At 30.2% G+C, this 16,337-nt stretch overlaps 1 protein-coding gene across 1 annotated transcript in view; it reads right to left on the reverse strand.

Annotated features, from left to right (window-relative positions):
* Positions 1-288: 288 nt before the first annotated feature.
* LOC107446210 (zinc transporter ZIP10) overlaps positions 289-16,337 on the reverse strand; it is an 88,479-nt gene continuing 72,430 nt past the window's right edge. The window contains exons 9-13 of the mRNA XM_043040418.2: positions 10,877-10,966; positions 8,034-8,139; positions 5,758-5,910; positions 3,574-3,761; positions 289-1,044 (exon numbers count right to left, since the gene is read on the reverse strand). Of these exons, the coding sequence (XP_042896352.1) occupies positions 919-1,044; positions 3,574-3,761; positions 5,758-5,910; positions 8,034-8,139; positions 10,877-10,966 (663 nt within the window). The 3' untranslated portion in view covers positions 289-918. The remainder of the gene's footprint in view (positions 1,045-3,573; positions 3,762-5,757; positions 5,911-8,033; positions 8,140-10,876; positions 10,967-16,337) is intronic.

Genomic DNA, 16,337 nt, shown 5'->3' on the forward strand with positions numbered 1-16,337 from the left:
AGTGGTCGAAGTACTAATTTAGAATGACTTGTAGAAATTTCACTTATTACTAGAGAAAAACAGGATTAAGGGAAAATATGAATTGCTCAATTTTAGTAACATTTTATTTACATGTTAGACAATAAATACTTTCAATTTTACCTATTTGCTTTTTATGCACCATTTACAATACTGACATCTATAAACACAACTTTATCTGTTAAAAAAATAATATCATTGCAGAGATGTCTACTTGCACGAAGATTGTTCTGAAATGAATTGTGAAACATTAGTTGTATTATGAATTAGTTTTTTTTTTCCATGCGCAATCATATAAGTATTTATCTCGTATTGTCAAAAATTTTTTTCAATAAAATTTTTTTTTTAAACATTAAACGAAATTGTCAAACCGAACTTAACTGCTGTTTTGAAAACTTAACTCCATAGTTAGAAATCGTAGAAAAAGAACAATCAGTATAAGTTGCCATCTCTGTAAATTGATAACTATTCTGTATGCTTAAAAAATATCTAACCTGGTTGTCAGCTTTTTCATTTCAACAACAACAACAATCAAATCTTACTAATAAGTTTTTAAATTATCACATTATTCTTTTCACAAAACACGGTTTCTCAAGACAATACAATATACGAAAAAACAATAATTATTGAGATAAAAACTACTTTAAAAATCAACTCTGACATGTAATAAGGCAACTTTTTGCATCCAGGTGCAAAAATTACTACACTTTTAGACATGATTCATGCTCGGCAGTAAATGAATCTCATGCCATGCTACGAAATGCATGTTGGAGCAAAATATTTTACTTCAAAGTAAAATGCAGAGAATACAACTGTGAATTTCATTTTTGGAAGACTCTTTATGGCAGACAATTTTTCAATCATTTCGTTGTAAAAGATGACGAAAATATTTAGTTTTTATCACACCAATTTTGATTCATAGATTGATATCAAAAACATGAGAACTATACCAGCCAAAATTCCCAAGTTTTTGACAAGTAACATTTTTATCTTTGATCCACCATGGTGCTCACGCAAGTCTGGAAGCTAAAAGATGAAGAAAAAAATTGTTTATAATATGTAAAAATTTGAAAAGAATTTATTTTGTACATTTTAAAAACAAATACATTTTCTATGTTTAAAAAAGGCGAATGAACAAATGAATGCATTGATTAAACATTTAAAAAGAACACTTATTCATCTTCAGCAATGGATGATGAATGTATCAAATTTGTTTGTATGATCAAAATTACAGTACTCACAAATAATTCACGTGTACTATCTGCAAAATTGATTTCCATTTTCCAATTCAAGTTCATTTTTATGCCAAGATAATCTCAAAGATTTTATTTTATATTATTTTATAGCCGACCTAATTCTTTGGGTTTACGACTACTAATATAACTAGCTTAACCCAGCCCCCGTAAGGGGTCATCCGGGGACACTCCCAAAGTTCGAAGTGCGCGCAACAGTTCAATCACATAAGCCAACTTATTCAAAATTTTCAAATTAGAGTTTAACAAATAGGTAGAATATTAAATATGAAATCCAGAAAACAGTGCTACTTAGAAATAAACTAAATGCAAACAAACATTACAAAGAAAATAAATAGTAACAATCAGAAGAGATATTGATGTCGCATCTTCAGTAGGGGTGCAAAGTTAATAAAAGGAAACAATTTCACAAGGAAAATATAGAATATTTGTAACCCAGAATATAATTACAGCAGGCACAACAGTACTAAAAGTATGAAATTCCAGGATTTTTTTTTAAAACAAAAATGACCACACACACACACACACACACATATATATATATATATATCAACTCTAGGAACACAATACTTAAAATTTTCAAAACTCTCTATTCCCTGAGCCATTACAGCTCTTATCTCAAAGATTATTATCATCCCAAGATTATCTCGCTTTTTAACTAAGAAACCTACATATTTTACCGATAGTGAAGTCAGACAGCTAAAACCAACCATGAGGCCAGGATAACTCACATTTCGTGGGTGAGTTTTGAAATCTGGACACAGCTTAAAGGCATATTTACGAAAGTGAGTACAGCAAAAAATGATCATTTCAGTTTTAAACCAAATTTAACAACTAAACGAGAAGTTGCGTGATTACTTGAACACTAAAAATAATCATTAGGTGGGAGATTCTGAGTCAGGGTGGCTGAAACTTTTCAGACTGTGTCTTCGTATTCAGAACTCTTAACGATAAAGTGAGTTTTAAAACTCTAAACTTCTTACTGTCTTTATTATAAACTTATAGTGCCCATAGCAACTACGTAAAAGCAAAACCTTTAAAGTTAACACTTTTAAAGTCTGTTAAAAAAAAAAGTCAATTTAATAAAATGTACCAAGTGAATTACTAAAATGGATGATATCACATTACGAATTTATTTGAATTCATTAGTTTATTCTTTAAAAAAAGAATAATATTCATAAGAGAAGTTTGAAAAATTGAAAAAGATAAACTCAATTTTCGTAGACACGCATTTTGAGTTTTGTCCATTTTCGTAAAGGGGCTGTTTAAAGATTATATTAGCACCAAACAAGAGGAAGGGTTTAATATTTAAACGGCCTTAAACACGAATTTAGTGCTGTGTCCATTTTCGTTAACTAGTATTTCGAACTGTATACAGATTTAAAAAGTAACTGACGGTTTGCTCCTGACAGTTGGTTCAAGTAAAAATTTTGGCTATAGCCGGAGAATGAAAAACTAGTTTAGCGGATTAGTAAAGTTTTGACTTTTGACTGCTTTACTTAACGTAAAACAATCAAAAATCAATTTTATTTTCTTCAAGAACCTATTAATTTGTATCAATCTGGCATGAAAATTTTGCACATTAGATGACAAAAAGTTAATGATAACGTGTGCAATTACGCTATTGATTTAAAAGAAAAACTTGTATAAATTTATTTACTTATCTATTTTTTCATATTATTTAATATAAAAAAAATCCCGTCTCTTAAATAATTTAATATAGAGTAATAGCCACACATGGATGAACTAAACTATTCTCACACTGACGGACTAAGTTTAATCGCTGGACAAAGTTCAAAGTTCAATTTGACGGACAAAGTTCAATCACCGCTCAGAGATGATTCCACTTCCATGTAGTTTGAATGCAAGTGAATTTGATAACATTAAAGAAGTCCTCCACAAAAGCATTATTGCTTCAATACTTTGTGTCTTGTCTCATGAGCTAGATTCAAAACTACAAGTATGAATGCAAGTGAATTTGATAACATTAAAGAAGTCCTCCACAAAAGCAATATTGCTTCAATTCAATACTCGGTATCTTGTCTCGTGAGCTAGATTCAAAACTATAAGGATACTGAAGTGAATGTTACTAATCCATTGGTATTTTAAAAGAGAGAAGTGATAAAGTGGAAAAAGATAAGTAAAACAATTAAAAAACAAAACGTGAGACTTCCTTCAAATATTTTTTTTTATCTATTGCAATAGATAAATTTTAATATGAAAATACATAAAAAAATATTTACGTCGATTGTATAATTAACTGATAGTTTTAAAAATAAGATTGAATTAAATTATGCCTTACCATTTCACCAAGAGCAACGTATAAAAATGTGCCTGCTGTTACTACCATAACCCATTTCCGGGCATCTTCATTATCGCCAATTAAAATGCCAATGTAAAGTCCAGCGAAGCAGGTTAAACTACTCAAGAAGTTGATCCATAAAGCTTTTGAAAACGATAAACCAGTTGATAACAGAACAACGAAGTCACCTGTAATAAAAATTAGTAATTTTGAAGATATGTTCAAAATCTTCTTCGACAGTAGTTTTTAATATACGCTTAAAATACTGCATAGAATTGTACATTTATACACTGTAAAAAATCCCGGGTCAAATTACAATAACAAGAACTACCGAAGGTGGCTGTACTTTTTACCTTAAATTTAATTTTTTCCTGTCACACTTTCACATACTACGGCTACGGAACAAAAATAAATCTGACTTATCGTCATTTTNCTGTAAAAATTACAGTATAATATTTTACGGTAAAAATGGATTTTTCGGATGATGCACCCAAAGTGCCTACTTTTTACCGTAATTTTTTCATTGTACTATGTTTAAATTTATTGTCTGTCAGTATAAATCAATTTAATTAGACTTGCTTGGACAGTTAGACCTTCTTTTTCCAGCTAAACAATTATAATACCTTTGACTTAATTTGAAATTAGACTAAAACATTTAAATCAATGTCTCTTAGTTTATCAGATTTACAATGTGTAAAGATTTTTAAAAAAAACAGGAAGAGAAAACGGAGCTTTTATATTACCTAATAACTATTAGTCGCATATTTTCCCGAGTTAACATTCAGTCTAATGGTTTAAGGGGTATCTTAACAAAACCATTTAATTCGTACAGATGATATTATACAGCGATTCTTTCAAAGCGTGGATGGTTGTAGGCTAGTTATTGGCATAAAACTTACCTTAAAAATTATAACTAAAGATAATATTTAAAAAAACGCATTGTTGTACTGTCTAGCAATCCATTCTTAGTGAACTTCAAATGATCCACACTGTCTATTTTTTCGCAACAATTGCGTGCATATTGGGATACTCTTTATTTTAGAGGATATAAGTTTTAATACTTCTTGAACTTTTTAAGAACCCTACCTTGACTGAATGTTGCGTAACTATAATGTAAAAAGGAAAAAAAAAAATGTTCAGAAATAGGACAAGAAATAAAGACATTAAAATTGAAATTTCATTTACGCTTAAAAAATAATTCATGTAAATTCTTTAATCTCATCAATTCTAATATAGACAGGAAAACAAATTTATATTTTTCAAATTTCAGTGAAACCTAAAACTTTTCATTAAAGCCTCATAAAACCAAAGCTTAAACCAAAATAAAATTTCCCTTTAAAATGTCATGAATCTAACAATGCCATAAATCCAGTCTAATTATAAAATACAGTAAAAGAAAAACAAAAGAAATCAGCAAAATATAAACTTAAAATGAACATCATTAAAAAGTTGAAAACACGTGGCTTCATTATTTTAAGGTTTTGATCAAAAATTTTCCTTATTTATAACTGCGCTGAAAAACGTGGCCAGCATTTATAATGGTTTGAAATGTGAGTCACGTTTTAAATTAATTTGACTAGGAAATTTGATATTTTAATAAGCATTTCAAACAAACTGATTAAATACAGAAACTGACTCCTAATGAACTCTGGATATGTTGAAAAACTAAGCGACTTACTTTCTTAATAAACTTTCTTTTTTTTTTATTTGCAGTTGAAACAACTTTCAAAAATAGTTCCAGGGATATCAAAGAGAAAAATAACAATAAAAAAGAAATGGGAAAAAAATACTACCAAGAACAATAATAAAATAAAAAGAGTAATTTTCCGAAACTCAACTCTTTGAAAATTGCAAATATTTTTTAAAAATTTTACGGTTATCAGGATTCTTCGGATTTTTTGTAAAAGGTCTTGTTTCTGTGAAATTGAGAAAAAGTAAACTCATCTTGCGAATTAGTGAAAATAAGAAAAATAGGAGACCTGAAAATTTAAATTTTCTGTTAATATCCAGTGGCCGACAGACTTTTAAGACTTATAAACTCTCCCGAGGGGTGCAGAATTCATTTCGACCAGCCATCACTGAGATTCGAACCCGGGTTACCTCATTAAGAGGTGAACGCTCTATCCCCTGAGCCAACACGGCTCAACGTTTAAATCAATCTTATAAATATTATTTAAATCTTACCAAACTCATGGGGAAGTTCGTGAAATAGTACAGCTATTGCAGTGGAAAGCCCACCTCTAACTCCAGTAGAAAATGCAGCTCCAATGGCTAAACCATCACCAAAGTTGTGTATAGAGTCCCCTATAGTCACTACTATAGCAAAGGATGTTAAACCTAGTGAAAATAAAAACTACAGTCATTTGCTTGAAACGCCTATACCACTAACAATACATAACAATAATGCATTAAAAAGAATAATAATTTATGCATAATAATTCATAACGAAACCTCTTATTGCATTATTAAATAACTATTGTATTATAAATTAACTATCTTATTAACTATCTTATATTATATTATAAATAAACTATCTTATTAACTATCTTATATTGTACGTATGTATCAATAAAACCGATGATATTTCTTTTCTCGCGCTGGCAACAGTTTTCATTTTTAATTGATTGGATTCGGCGCGCAAGAGCACGTAGTGAGCATCATATGGCTAATCCATGTTATATAAAACGCTAATACGTTTTAATTGATAGGCTTCGGTGCGCAAGAGCACGTAGTGAGCATCATATGTCTAATCGAGTGAATTCTCACTGAATTATGAAAAAAATTCTCACAAAATGATCTTAATCGAAGCCGATGCTTTACATTCGGTGCTCAGTATTATTTCATATTGTCTTACAACTCATGGTTTTAGCCCTCTGGTGGGAAAGACTTTAAAACAAAACTTACAACAGTTACTTTTCTCAACAACTGAAATTTAGAATAGTGTGATTAAGAAAAATATGTGAACTGTTTGCAATTAATATTGAAATGCACAGGTTTAGAATTTTCTACAGTGAAAAGTTTTCGGAACTTCAGTGTTCAAAAAAGTATACAAAAGCTAGACGTTAAGAACGCATCCAATGAGCGAGCAAAGCGAGCATCGGATTGCGAAGCAATCCGAAATGAACTGCGAAAGCAGTTCCGGGGGTTGGCGAGCGCCAGCGAGCAGGGGGCGAAGCCTTCTAGTTGTATTTTAATTATTTTATATTCGATGCGTCAGATAAATTCAATGCGTATAAAAAGTATAAATTTGGTGACGTGTCGTTCACGTCACCAAATTTATACTTGTATACTAATACCACGCACTTTTTTTCTTTTCTTTTTTCAATTCCTACTATTAGTTCACACTCTCCCAATATTTATTTATAGATCTTGTTCACATTTTCAATCGGTAATAAAACACTTTATATCCATCCACTCAAATTCAAATACATTTTTTTAAACTTGCAGTTTATGACACTTGATGTTTATTACAGTTTCTTCAGATATTAATACATTAATTAAATTTAATTAATTAATTTTAGTTTTATATGGCAGTAAAAAAACTTAATTATTTAATAAAAAGTAACTAAAACAAAAATTTTCTTAACTAAAATGAAAATTGACTTTTAATTTTTTTTTTATATACACCGAGGAGCCATTACATTACGATCACCCAGCTAATAACAAGTAGGACCATCTTTAGCCCTCAAAACTGCTAGCACCCGCCGTGGCATTGATTCCACAAGGTGCTGATAGGTAGTCTGAGGTATCTGGTACCAAGCGCTCACCAACTGGTCCTGCAATTCCCGCTCATTGCGAGGGGATAGCGTGGCAGCACGAATTTGGTTTTCCAAGTAGGACCACAAATGCTCTATTGGCTTAAGGTCAGGTGAATTTGGGGGCCAAGCCATGACTTGAAAGTCACTGGAGTGTTCCTCGAACCAATCCATGACGATTCGACCCTTATGACATGGTGCATTATCCTGTTGGTAAACACCATCTCTAGCAGGAAAAACTGTTGCCATGAATGGGTGAACCTGGTCTGCAACTATGTTCAAGTAGCTTACAGACGTCAGGGATTGTTCTATGAGGATTATGGGTCCTAACGTGCCCCATGGAAACATTGTTCCTGGGCGAGAAACCATGAAAACCTGGGCGAGCCCATTGTTATAGATGGAGGGTGGTCATAATGTAATGGCTCCTCGGTGTATATTACTTGTTTCGTATAGTAACTTTTCTTTCCGATTAAAGCAAATAGAAAATAATAGTTTCATTGAAATACTTTTTAATTTGCAATTTGGGTTTAACTTCATTGAACATAATTCAATCAAAATACTTTACATTAATAACAAATTAAATACGAAAACAGAAATTTTATTTTCTTATGATATTAAACTACTCAAAAGTTTTCTCATAATCCTTCAATAAAAGCGAGCTTAAAATTCTCTTGTCATACCTGAAAATTTCTAATTACAACTTACCTAAAAATATGGGCTTGTTTACCATCAAATTAGGAGGTTTCTTCATGGCTTCAACTTCTACAATTTCTGTATCAAGAGAAGAGTTTGACTGGTCTCTGGAAACAGCCTGAAAAATTCAAAAAATTTAAAATGTTTTGTTATTTGCTTTGAACATGCATCAAATTCAAGGAAACTGAGAATCTGGTCTTCACCAAATTCGGAAACTGTGAATGGTTTGGTGAAGGGTCTTCACCAAACTGCACAATAAAAAAAATTCCGGATCGAATTCCAGTATAAAGTACCGGCACTTTGAAAGCATAATCCATAAAATCCATTATAAAGTAAAATCCCATTTTTATCGTAAAATCCGTTTTGACCATGAAATATTTTACTGCAATTTTTACAGTAATATTTATTTATTTATTTGCGGTAATTATTAGAATAAAAATTACAGTATACCAAATATTTTGTTCTGTAACATATTCCGGTACCAAATATTTTGTTCTGTAACATATTCCGTACATTTCACGTTAAAAAGTACCGGCACCCTGAGTGCCAGTACTTTTTAGTGTAATTTGATGCAGAAATTTCTACAGAGAGCAGAAATGAAATTTATAGGTGTGTGTGCGAATATTGATGAAAATGTTTTTATTATTTGAGGAATCGTGTTTGCCGTTGTCGGGTATCTCCAAAAAAAAAAAATAAGTGTTATATTTTTAACTATCAGTAATATTCTGTTTTATATTATTTCTGACGAATTGCTGGTGAGGAAAGGGGAGTGAAACATATCAAACCAGTTTTATTGTCCGATCTAACTTAAATGTGGTTTTTATTATTACCAGGGGTCTGTCAAGACATTTTGTGGAAGGTTATTGTAAAATTGTGAAAAAATTACTCGCAATTTGTGAATATAAAATAAACGTTAAGTCACATTCTTTCAACCAGGGTCTTGCTTTTGTGAATTTGTGCAAATAGGGTCCTGTTATTGCAAAAAAACTTTTTCAAGGAGTTTTTAAATTGTAAAGACATACAAGATTATGATCAACACTGTAAAATTATAATTAAAGAAATTAAATTTTAAAAAAATAAACAGCAATTGCTGCTACTAAATTAGAGATGCAACATACAAATATTTGGTATTTAGCCTATACTGCTGAAACCAGAATATTCATTTCGGACGAATAAAGGAAGAAGTGTCTGACAAAGACAAAACTTCGTTTACATTTGTCTTTCTTTACCCCGCCCTTCCCAGGAAGGGTTTATTCGATTAACAAAACAATAATGAAGATAAATTTGTGAAGGGTCCGATTAAAAGATAAATTATTTTGTGAAGGGTCCGTTTTTAAGTTAAAATATTTTGTGAAGGGTTCTTTTTTATGAAAAGATATTTTGTGAAGGGTCCGTTAACGGACCCAAATTTCTTCTAAACAGACCCCTGNATATATATATATATATATATATATATATATATATATATATATATATATATATATATATATATATATATATATATATATATATATATATATATATATATATATATATATATATATATATATATATATATATATATATAAATAGATAGATAGATATATGTATAGATATAGTCAAATATACAGATTTTCCATGATGTTATAACTAAATTTAATAGCAAAATTGATATATTGCTACTCATTTTCAAATTTATCATTAATGTTTATAAATATTCTGAACACAGTGACACATAAATAACTCAAAAACATACATAAATAAACTTATCAGTTGTATTACAACGCAGAGGTTCTCAGTCTTCTTTAGTTATAGAGTACCTTTGAAGTTAAAAATTAGACACGAAACATTAAATTTCATGTCGTTAAATACTGAGTTTAATAAATTGAATAACAAAATAGCATTATGTTCTAGGTTTTTTCGCTTCTTGAGCTTGTGGACATTATATTTCACCATTTTCAAAAAATTATTTTTGAACGAAAATTTCCCATTGCAACAACAAAACATACATAAAAAAAAGATGAAAATAAATTAAGGTAAGTATTGAAGATCTATAATTTCTTATTTTATTTTTTAAGTAAAAAATACCGGCAGTCAAGTTGACTAGACTTTTTACCATAAAATCCATTTTTACCTGCAGGAAAAAAATCTGACACATACCGTTATGTAAATGTGTCGTAGCGTAATGTAAATATGATACACCATAACGATTTCAAGGTAAAATAAATTTTACGGCTGTTGCACCCAAAGTGCCGGTACTTTAAGCCGTTATTTGATCCGGAATATTTTACAGTGTATGGACAGTGGTCCTAATTTGTTTTGACAATTACCGGATGCGAAACTGACACATTAAAAGCTGGCCGTCTACTTACACAGTCAGTGTTACGCCGAAACGGTGATACACAATTGATACATGATTTTTTATTACACATCAGGGGTGAAAAAAAAATAATTCTTATTTTTACACAAAAAATTATTTTTAATTGAAAAATGTAATTTCAAATAACCCTTCCTATTCTGAATGTACTTGGAAATGTACGATGTACTAAGTGCTATGTGGAGCACAGTTTGAGAAAATCTGTTGTGTACGAGTTAAGTACTTAGCTAAATTGAAAATATTCTGCTAATATTTCTTGCTTTCATGTTGTAATTTTAATTATTTAAAAAGAGATTGTGCAGGAAATCGAAAAGCTAGGTAAGTTTATAATATGTATCAAAATTAAAGTTTTGTACATGATAGTATGCTTTTAATACTATAAATATTATTACATACTACTGAAACATTTCATAAAAATGCTTTTTTATATTATTTGCGTAAACCATGAAAGAGTGAGGGGAAAAAAATCGAAAATAAAAAGAAATAAATCGATACGAACCAATTGTGTTTCAGATTTCGTCTTGACCGACATCAGAGTAGGAAGTTCATCTGGAAGGTGAGAGTGACTATGACCGTGTCCTTTGTTTTCCTGTAAACAAGGTTATTTTCTCATATTTCAGTATTTCATTGAAAGGTAGAAATACAATTTAGATCAATGAAATATGATAGCCATAAATATTTTTTTAATCGGTTATAATGGTGATCGCGATAAATATCATTTGTCGATTTAGTATCAAAATAGAATATATTTGTATATATTATAAGCAATAAATATTAAAGTTAGGGCAATAATAAAAACTTTAAATGTTTATTTTTTCTATATACTTTGCTGTACAGTACTTCCATTTGTTTACATTTCTTGATTTAAATTCCAACATTTGTTTATTTTATTTTATAAGCGGCATTGAACAGTTGACCGAATTCTGAGAACATTAGCATGTTGGGAAAAAGAATTTAAAACATTTCGGAGAGAAAATTATACAGAGAAAAAATTACGAACGATAGATATAGAGTCGTGTAGGCTCAGGGGATAGAGCGTCCGTCTGTCAATGAGATGCCGTAGGTTCGGATCCCAACGGTTCGCAGGAATTCTGCGGCCGACTCGCCCTGATCACAGTAATGACATGCAATATCTTCAATGATAGACGGAGTCCCCTTGCTGCCAGTCTAACCGTGAGAGGTTTTCGTGGATTTCGTCTCCATGCAACGAAATGCGGGTTGGTTCCATCAAAAAGTCCCCCATGAAGGAAAATTTTTCCCAATACTTGATCCGGGAGTTGCCTTGTATTCTGGATTGGGTTCAAAATTACAGGGCTCTGGGTTCAACATATAGTCGTAAACCCAAGAATTGGGTCGGCTGCTCAACGACGGTTATAAAAATAAAATTAAAATTGATCTACGAAAATGGTCAACGAAATTTAAAACAAATGTACAAAGTATTTTTTCCAGTTGCAAATATTCGGTATATGACAGTATATTTAAACTCCAAAAAAGTATAATCTATAATCAAGTTCGTTTCACACAATTTGGAGTTCACACAGTTCAGAGTTTCTAGCGTGATAAAAATGACAAGAAGTCCTCCACGAACGCTAATTTGTCCCAATGCATGATCGAGGAGCTCCCTCCCTTGTCTTCTGGATTGGGTTTAAAATTACAAGGCTGCGGAGTTGATCATTAGAAGTCGTAAATCCAAACAAATTGCGTCGGCTGTTAAACGACGGTTATAAAATAATATAAAATATCATCTTTGAGATAAACTTGGCATAAAAATGGTCTTAAATTGGAAAAAAATGTTTTATGAAAATCAATCTTCTGGTCTGCGTTCATAATTACAAGGCTATGGAGCTGAACAATAACAGTCGTAAACTCAGAGTTGAGTCGGCTGTTCAACGCTTGCTGCGAAATGAAATGAAACGATAGATATACAAATTTATATTCAAAATTCATATTCAACCTCAAATATTCAACATAAAATAACTAAACAATTTTACGACACCTTGACTTTGTGGAAAACTCTTTGACGGTAATCGTGACAATTTTGACAATAATCCTTAACACAAATATCAAGGATGCTTTTATAATGTCTTTTGTTTATTTCAACAATTTTACTAGTGCATATATCAACACATCACGACAAATAAACAGTTTATTGACAATGAAATTTTTCAATTAAGATGCTTTTGCTGAGGCAACTTCATGCCTATTCTCATACAATCGTCGGTCACGATTTCTTCAAGGTACTGAGTAACAGTGACAGAGAAATAAGCAGATACTGACTTCTTAACAACCAATGATCGTGACAAAAATATGCGTGAGAAAGGGCAAAAGTTATTGGTTATTTATGCATTAATGGAGACTCCATACGCAAGGTCAAGTAAATTGAAAAATTCAGAATATTTTTTAAAAAAAGAATTGTCTTTGTTTTTATAAAAATGAAGGTTTTGTTGCAAAAAATTGAATAGCTCTATTTCTGAATGATGAGAGTTATAGTCTTCTGAGACTCAAGATTAAGTGGATGAGAAATCACCTATTTAACTCATTCGCTTGAATCGCATATCTTTTTTAAAGATTATATACAGAGAAATAAAGTAAGGTCACAACAGCCAGAATATTGTTAAATTTACCGCGTTTCTGGCTCCATGGGAATGCAAAACATCTAGGTAATTTTTACCGAGTCGCTTTGGTAATTATTTTAGTAAAACTAGCAATAAAATAAGGCTTTATAGTGTGTGATAAAATTTCATAAATGAGGTAAAATTAGGTAATTTTAGAGCATGGCATAAAAACATTTTATTCGGTTAAATTTATTTTACAGTTCTGTAGCTTTTACAAAATAGGTGGTAATAAATTTGGAAACCACAATTTCCGGTTAACTATTAACATATGAACGGAAAAATTCACATATGAATGCTTTAAATACAGTAGATTTTGGTTTCAGAAATGTCACTACCATAGAGTACGGTAATTTTGCCAGGTTATTAGAAGTTAGGTTATTAGATTAAAATAAAAAATTTTCTTCCAATGTTAATTAAAAAAATTTAATAATAATTTATTTTCAATAAAGAATTAAAAGATTAATAAATTTTGATTTTTTACAGTATTGTCAAATATTCTTACAAAACGTCTCCATGAATTTTAACCATGCAATAAGTACGATACGATTCGTAATATCAAAAACCATATTCTTTGATATCCAAGTCTCAGTTTAACGTATTTTATTTAGAAATACAGTTAACTGTTACACATAAATTATTTGAAGAAAAAAAAATATTTTCTAAAAATGTTAGTTTAAAACATTTATAATTCTTTTTAATAATTCATTTAAACATTGGCCAATTTTATTTGGTTAAGGCGTTGTAAAATAGCCTTACTACAAACTTCCATATTCCTTGAACTACAACACAAAAAATGAAAATTATTAAATTCTTTGAAAATTATTATTATTCAATACACAAATTTTCAAAAATAATTTGTTTTTATCTTAAAAATTTTAAAATTTTGATGAATTTGCATTTTTTTTTAAAAAGAAAAACTTTAAATTTTCAAGTCTTTGGCGAAAAATAAATATGGTGCAATAAAATTCTAAAAAAATTCACGACTAATATAATATAACGTAACGTAACATAACATAACAATTTTTGGGGATAGTGCTTTTCAATTATCGAAATCCTTTTTATTCTTTTCATCTTAATATGTATTGAGCATATGTAGCAAACTGTTGAAATTTTTTGTGATTTCTAACTCACAACTGTGATCATAAAAATTAGAGCAATATGTACCAACTGAAATTACCAGTTCTTATATTTAAACGATTTTAATACAATTTTAATAAATCATTGAAGGAAAATATTGTCTTTTAAAAAATTGGTCTTTTTCTTATTTAACTTGATTCAAAACATCTTCACAGAAGAATTCTGACAATCAATTTAATTTTTTTTCCAATTTATTTTTATTTTTGTAATAGATATTTGATTTAGTTTGACTAGTTTTACAATCGATTTATTTAAATTTTTTTTTCGATTTAAATTAGTCCGTGTAGAATTTTGTTTTACACTTATATTTCCATATTTAATTCGATTTAAAGCACATTTGCAATATTTCAGTTTTCAATTTACCATATCGCCATTCTATAAATATCGTCTGAACTTTATTTGGCTCCATTCGAAGCTTTCTTACAGTAGCAGAATTTCGAAAAGAGTAAACTTGGTGTTGATTTAAAAAGAAGAAAAAAAGGTGTTTGGTATCGATTTTTATGTTACGTAACCAACTTCTGCGTAACCACATTTTTGCATATTTCATTAAAAATAATAAGTTATGTGCACGTTACAGTTCGTTTTGAGCGAGACTTAATAACCCCACATCACGACTCCGAACTATTTTGTAAAAAGAAACATACAAAAAGTAAAAACATAATAGACTCTGATAGAACAAACGTCACGTGATATAATGCCTCATTTAAAAAAATCAAGAATTGGAATTGAAAGTATGTTTCTAAACAGCAAGTTATGTATTTAATTTGCATTTTTTTCACCTTAACAGGTCAAAGTTTATGGCATAAACACATTATAAAGAAATAGCTTCGGGCTGATGAATTACGGAAGTAACAGCAAAGTTCATACTGAGGGCTAATCACCATAAAAACTGAAATTAGTTAACAGCAATTCAAAGTTACAAAACAGCATATAAACCTTAAAGATAATGACACCTTTTGAAGGAAAGTCTCGAACATACGTATGAATAATCTCTAAGTCTCTTCGGACTGGGTCATGTCATATTATTCTTTGACTTATAATCTCTTACATGTAACATGTTAATACCATAACCAAGTTGCAAAATTTGGCAAGCCAGAAAATTTTCCTGGAGTGTCAAAATATTTGAAATGGGCTTGATAGTAAAGTTTAAATGAATAATTTTTGACGGTTGAAATTGAATTTCATTTTACTTCAATTTCGGAATTTCGATAAGAATTGCAATTCTTGGGTTACGTATTTGAAACCCTTTATGTTTTTAATGCTAACGGCAACAGTGACAAAGCTCTGTCACCAAGGAAAATAAAAAAGTTATAGTTTACGTGCCTTAGACTTGAAGCAATGCGATGATTTTAAACTATATATATAATCTTGCCGTGAAGAATTATTGGGGCTTTAGAACAGAAAAATAACTTAAATATTTTAAAAGTTATTAAACGTTTTTAAAAATCACTGCCTTATTCGCAGTTTTTAAAAATGTTTATGAGTCCAAGTAATGCAGCATAGGAATAAATTTTTAAATATTAAAAAAATTAGACCACAAACGCTTTTCATTTTCACAAAACTGTGGCTTTTTTCCATATTGACGTTTGGCGCCTTCTTCAAATTAAGAGTAGACAGCGCTGGCTTTAGATAGGCTAAACTTGACCTAATAGCCATGACAAACAATTGCAAACTCACAGCAGTTTAAAAAATAGCATATTATTTGCATCATTCCTATCACGACGGAGCCTTCGAAAAACAGCTATAAAATGCGAAAATTAGAGAGTTGATAAGTTCATACTGAGGGCAAAGCAACTGAAAAAACCGAAATTAGTAAACAACTATCGAAGTTTAAAAAAATAGCATATTAAACTTGAAGATAATGACACAATCTGTAATATTTGTATAAAGAATCTGGGAATGCATTATTGCATACCATTAATCAAATCTTTCTTCTTAATAATTAAATACTTAACGTATAACAAATTCGCGATCGCAACGCTCGAGTACGCCCTCGATCGGGAGCCTGTAAATATCAGACATTAATTTATCACGTTTTCATTTAGTCCCATCAAAATCCTCGGCCATGACGGACGCCATTTTCTTAGCAGCAAATAAAAATCAAAATTTCCCTAAGGAACAGCTGAAGAACTTGAAAAAACTAACCAGAACATGCCAAACATTGAAGCAGAACACGCCAAGCATTTGAATGCCAGTAGTTTCCAGTTT

This window comes from Parasteatoda tepidariorum, chromosome 3 (assembly GCF_043381705.1).
Source record: "Parasteatoda tepidariorum isolate YZ-2023 chromosome 3, CAS_Ptep_4.0, whole genome shotgun sequence".
NCBI classification, from domain to species: domain Eukaryota; kingdom Metazoa; phylum Arthropoda; class Arachnida; order Araneae; family Theridiidae; genus Parasteatoda; species Parasteatoda tepidariorum.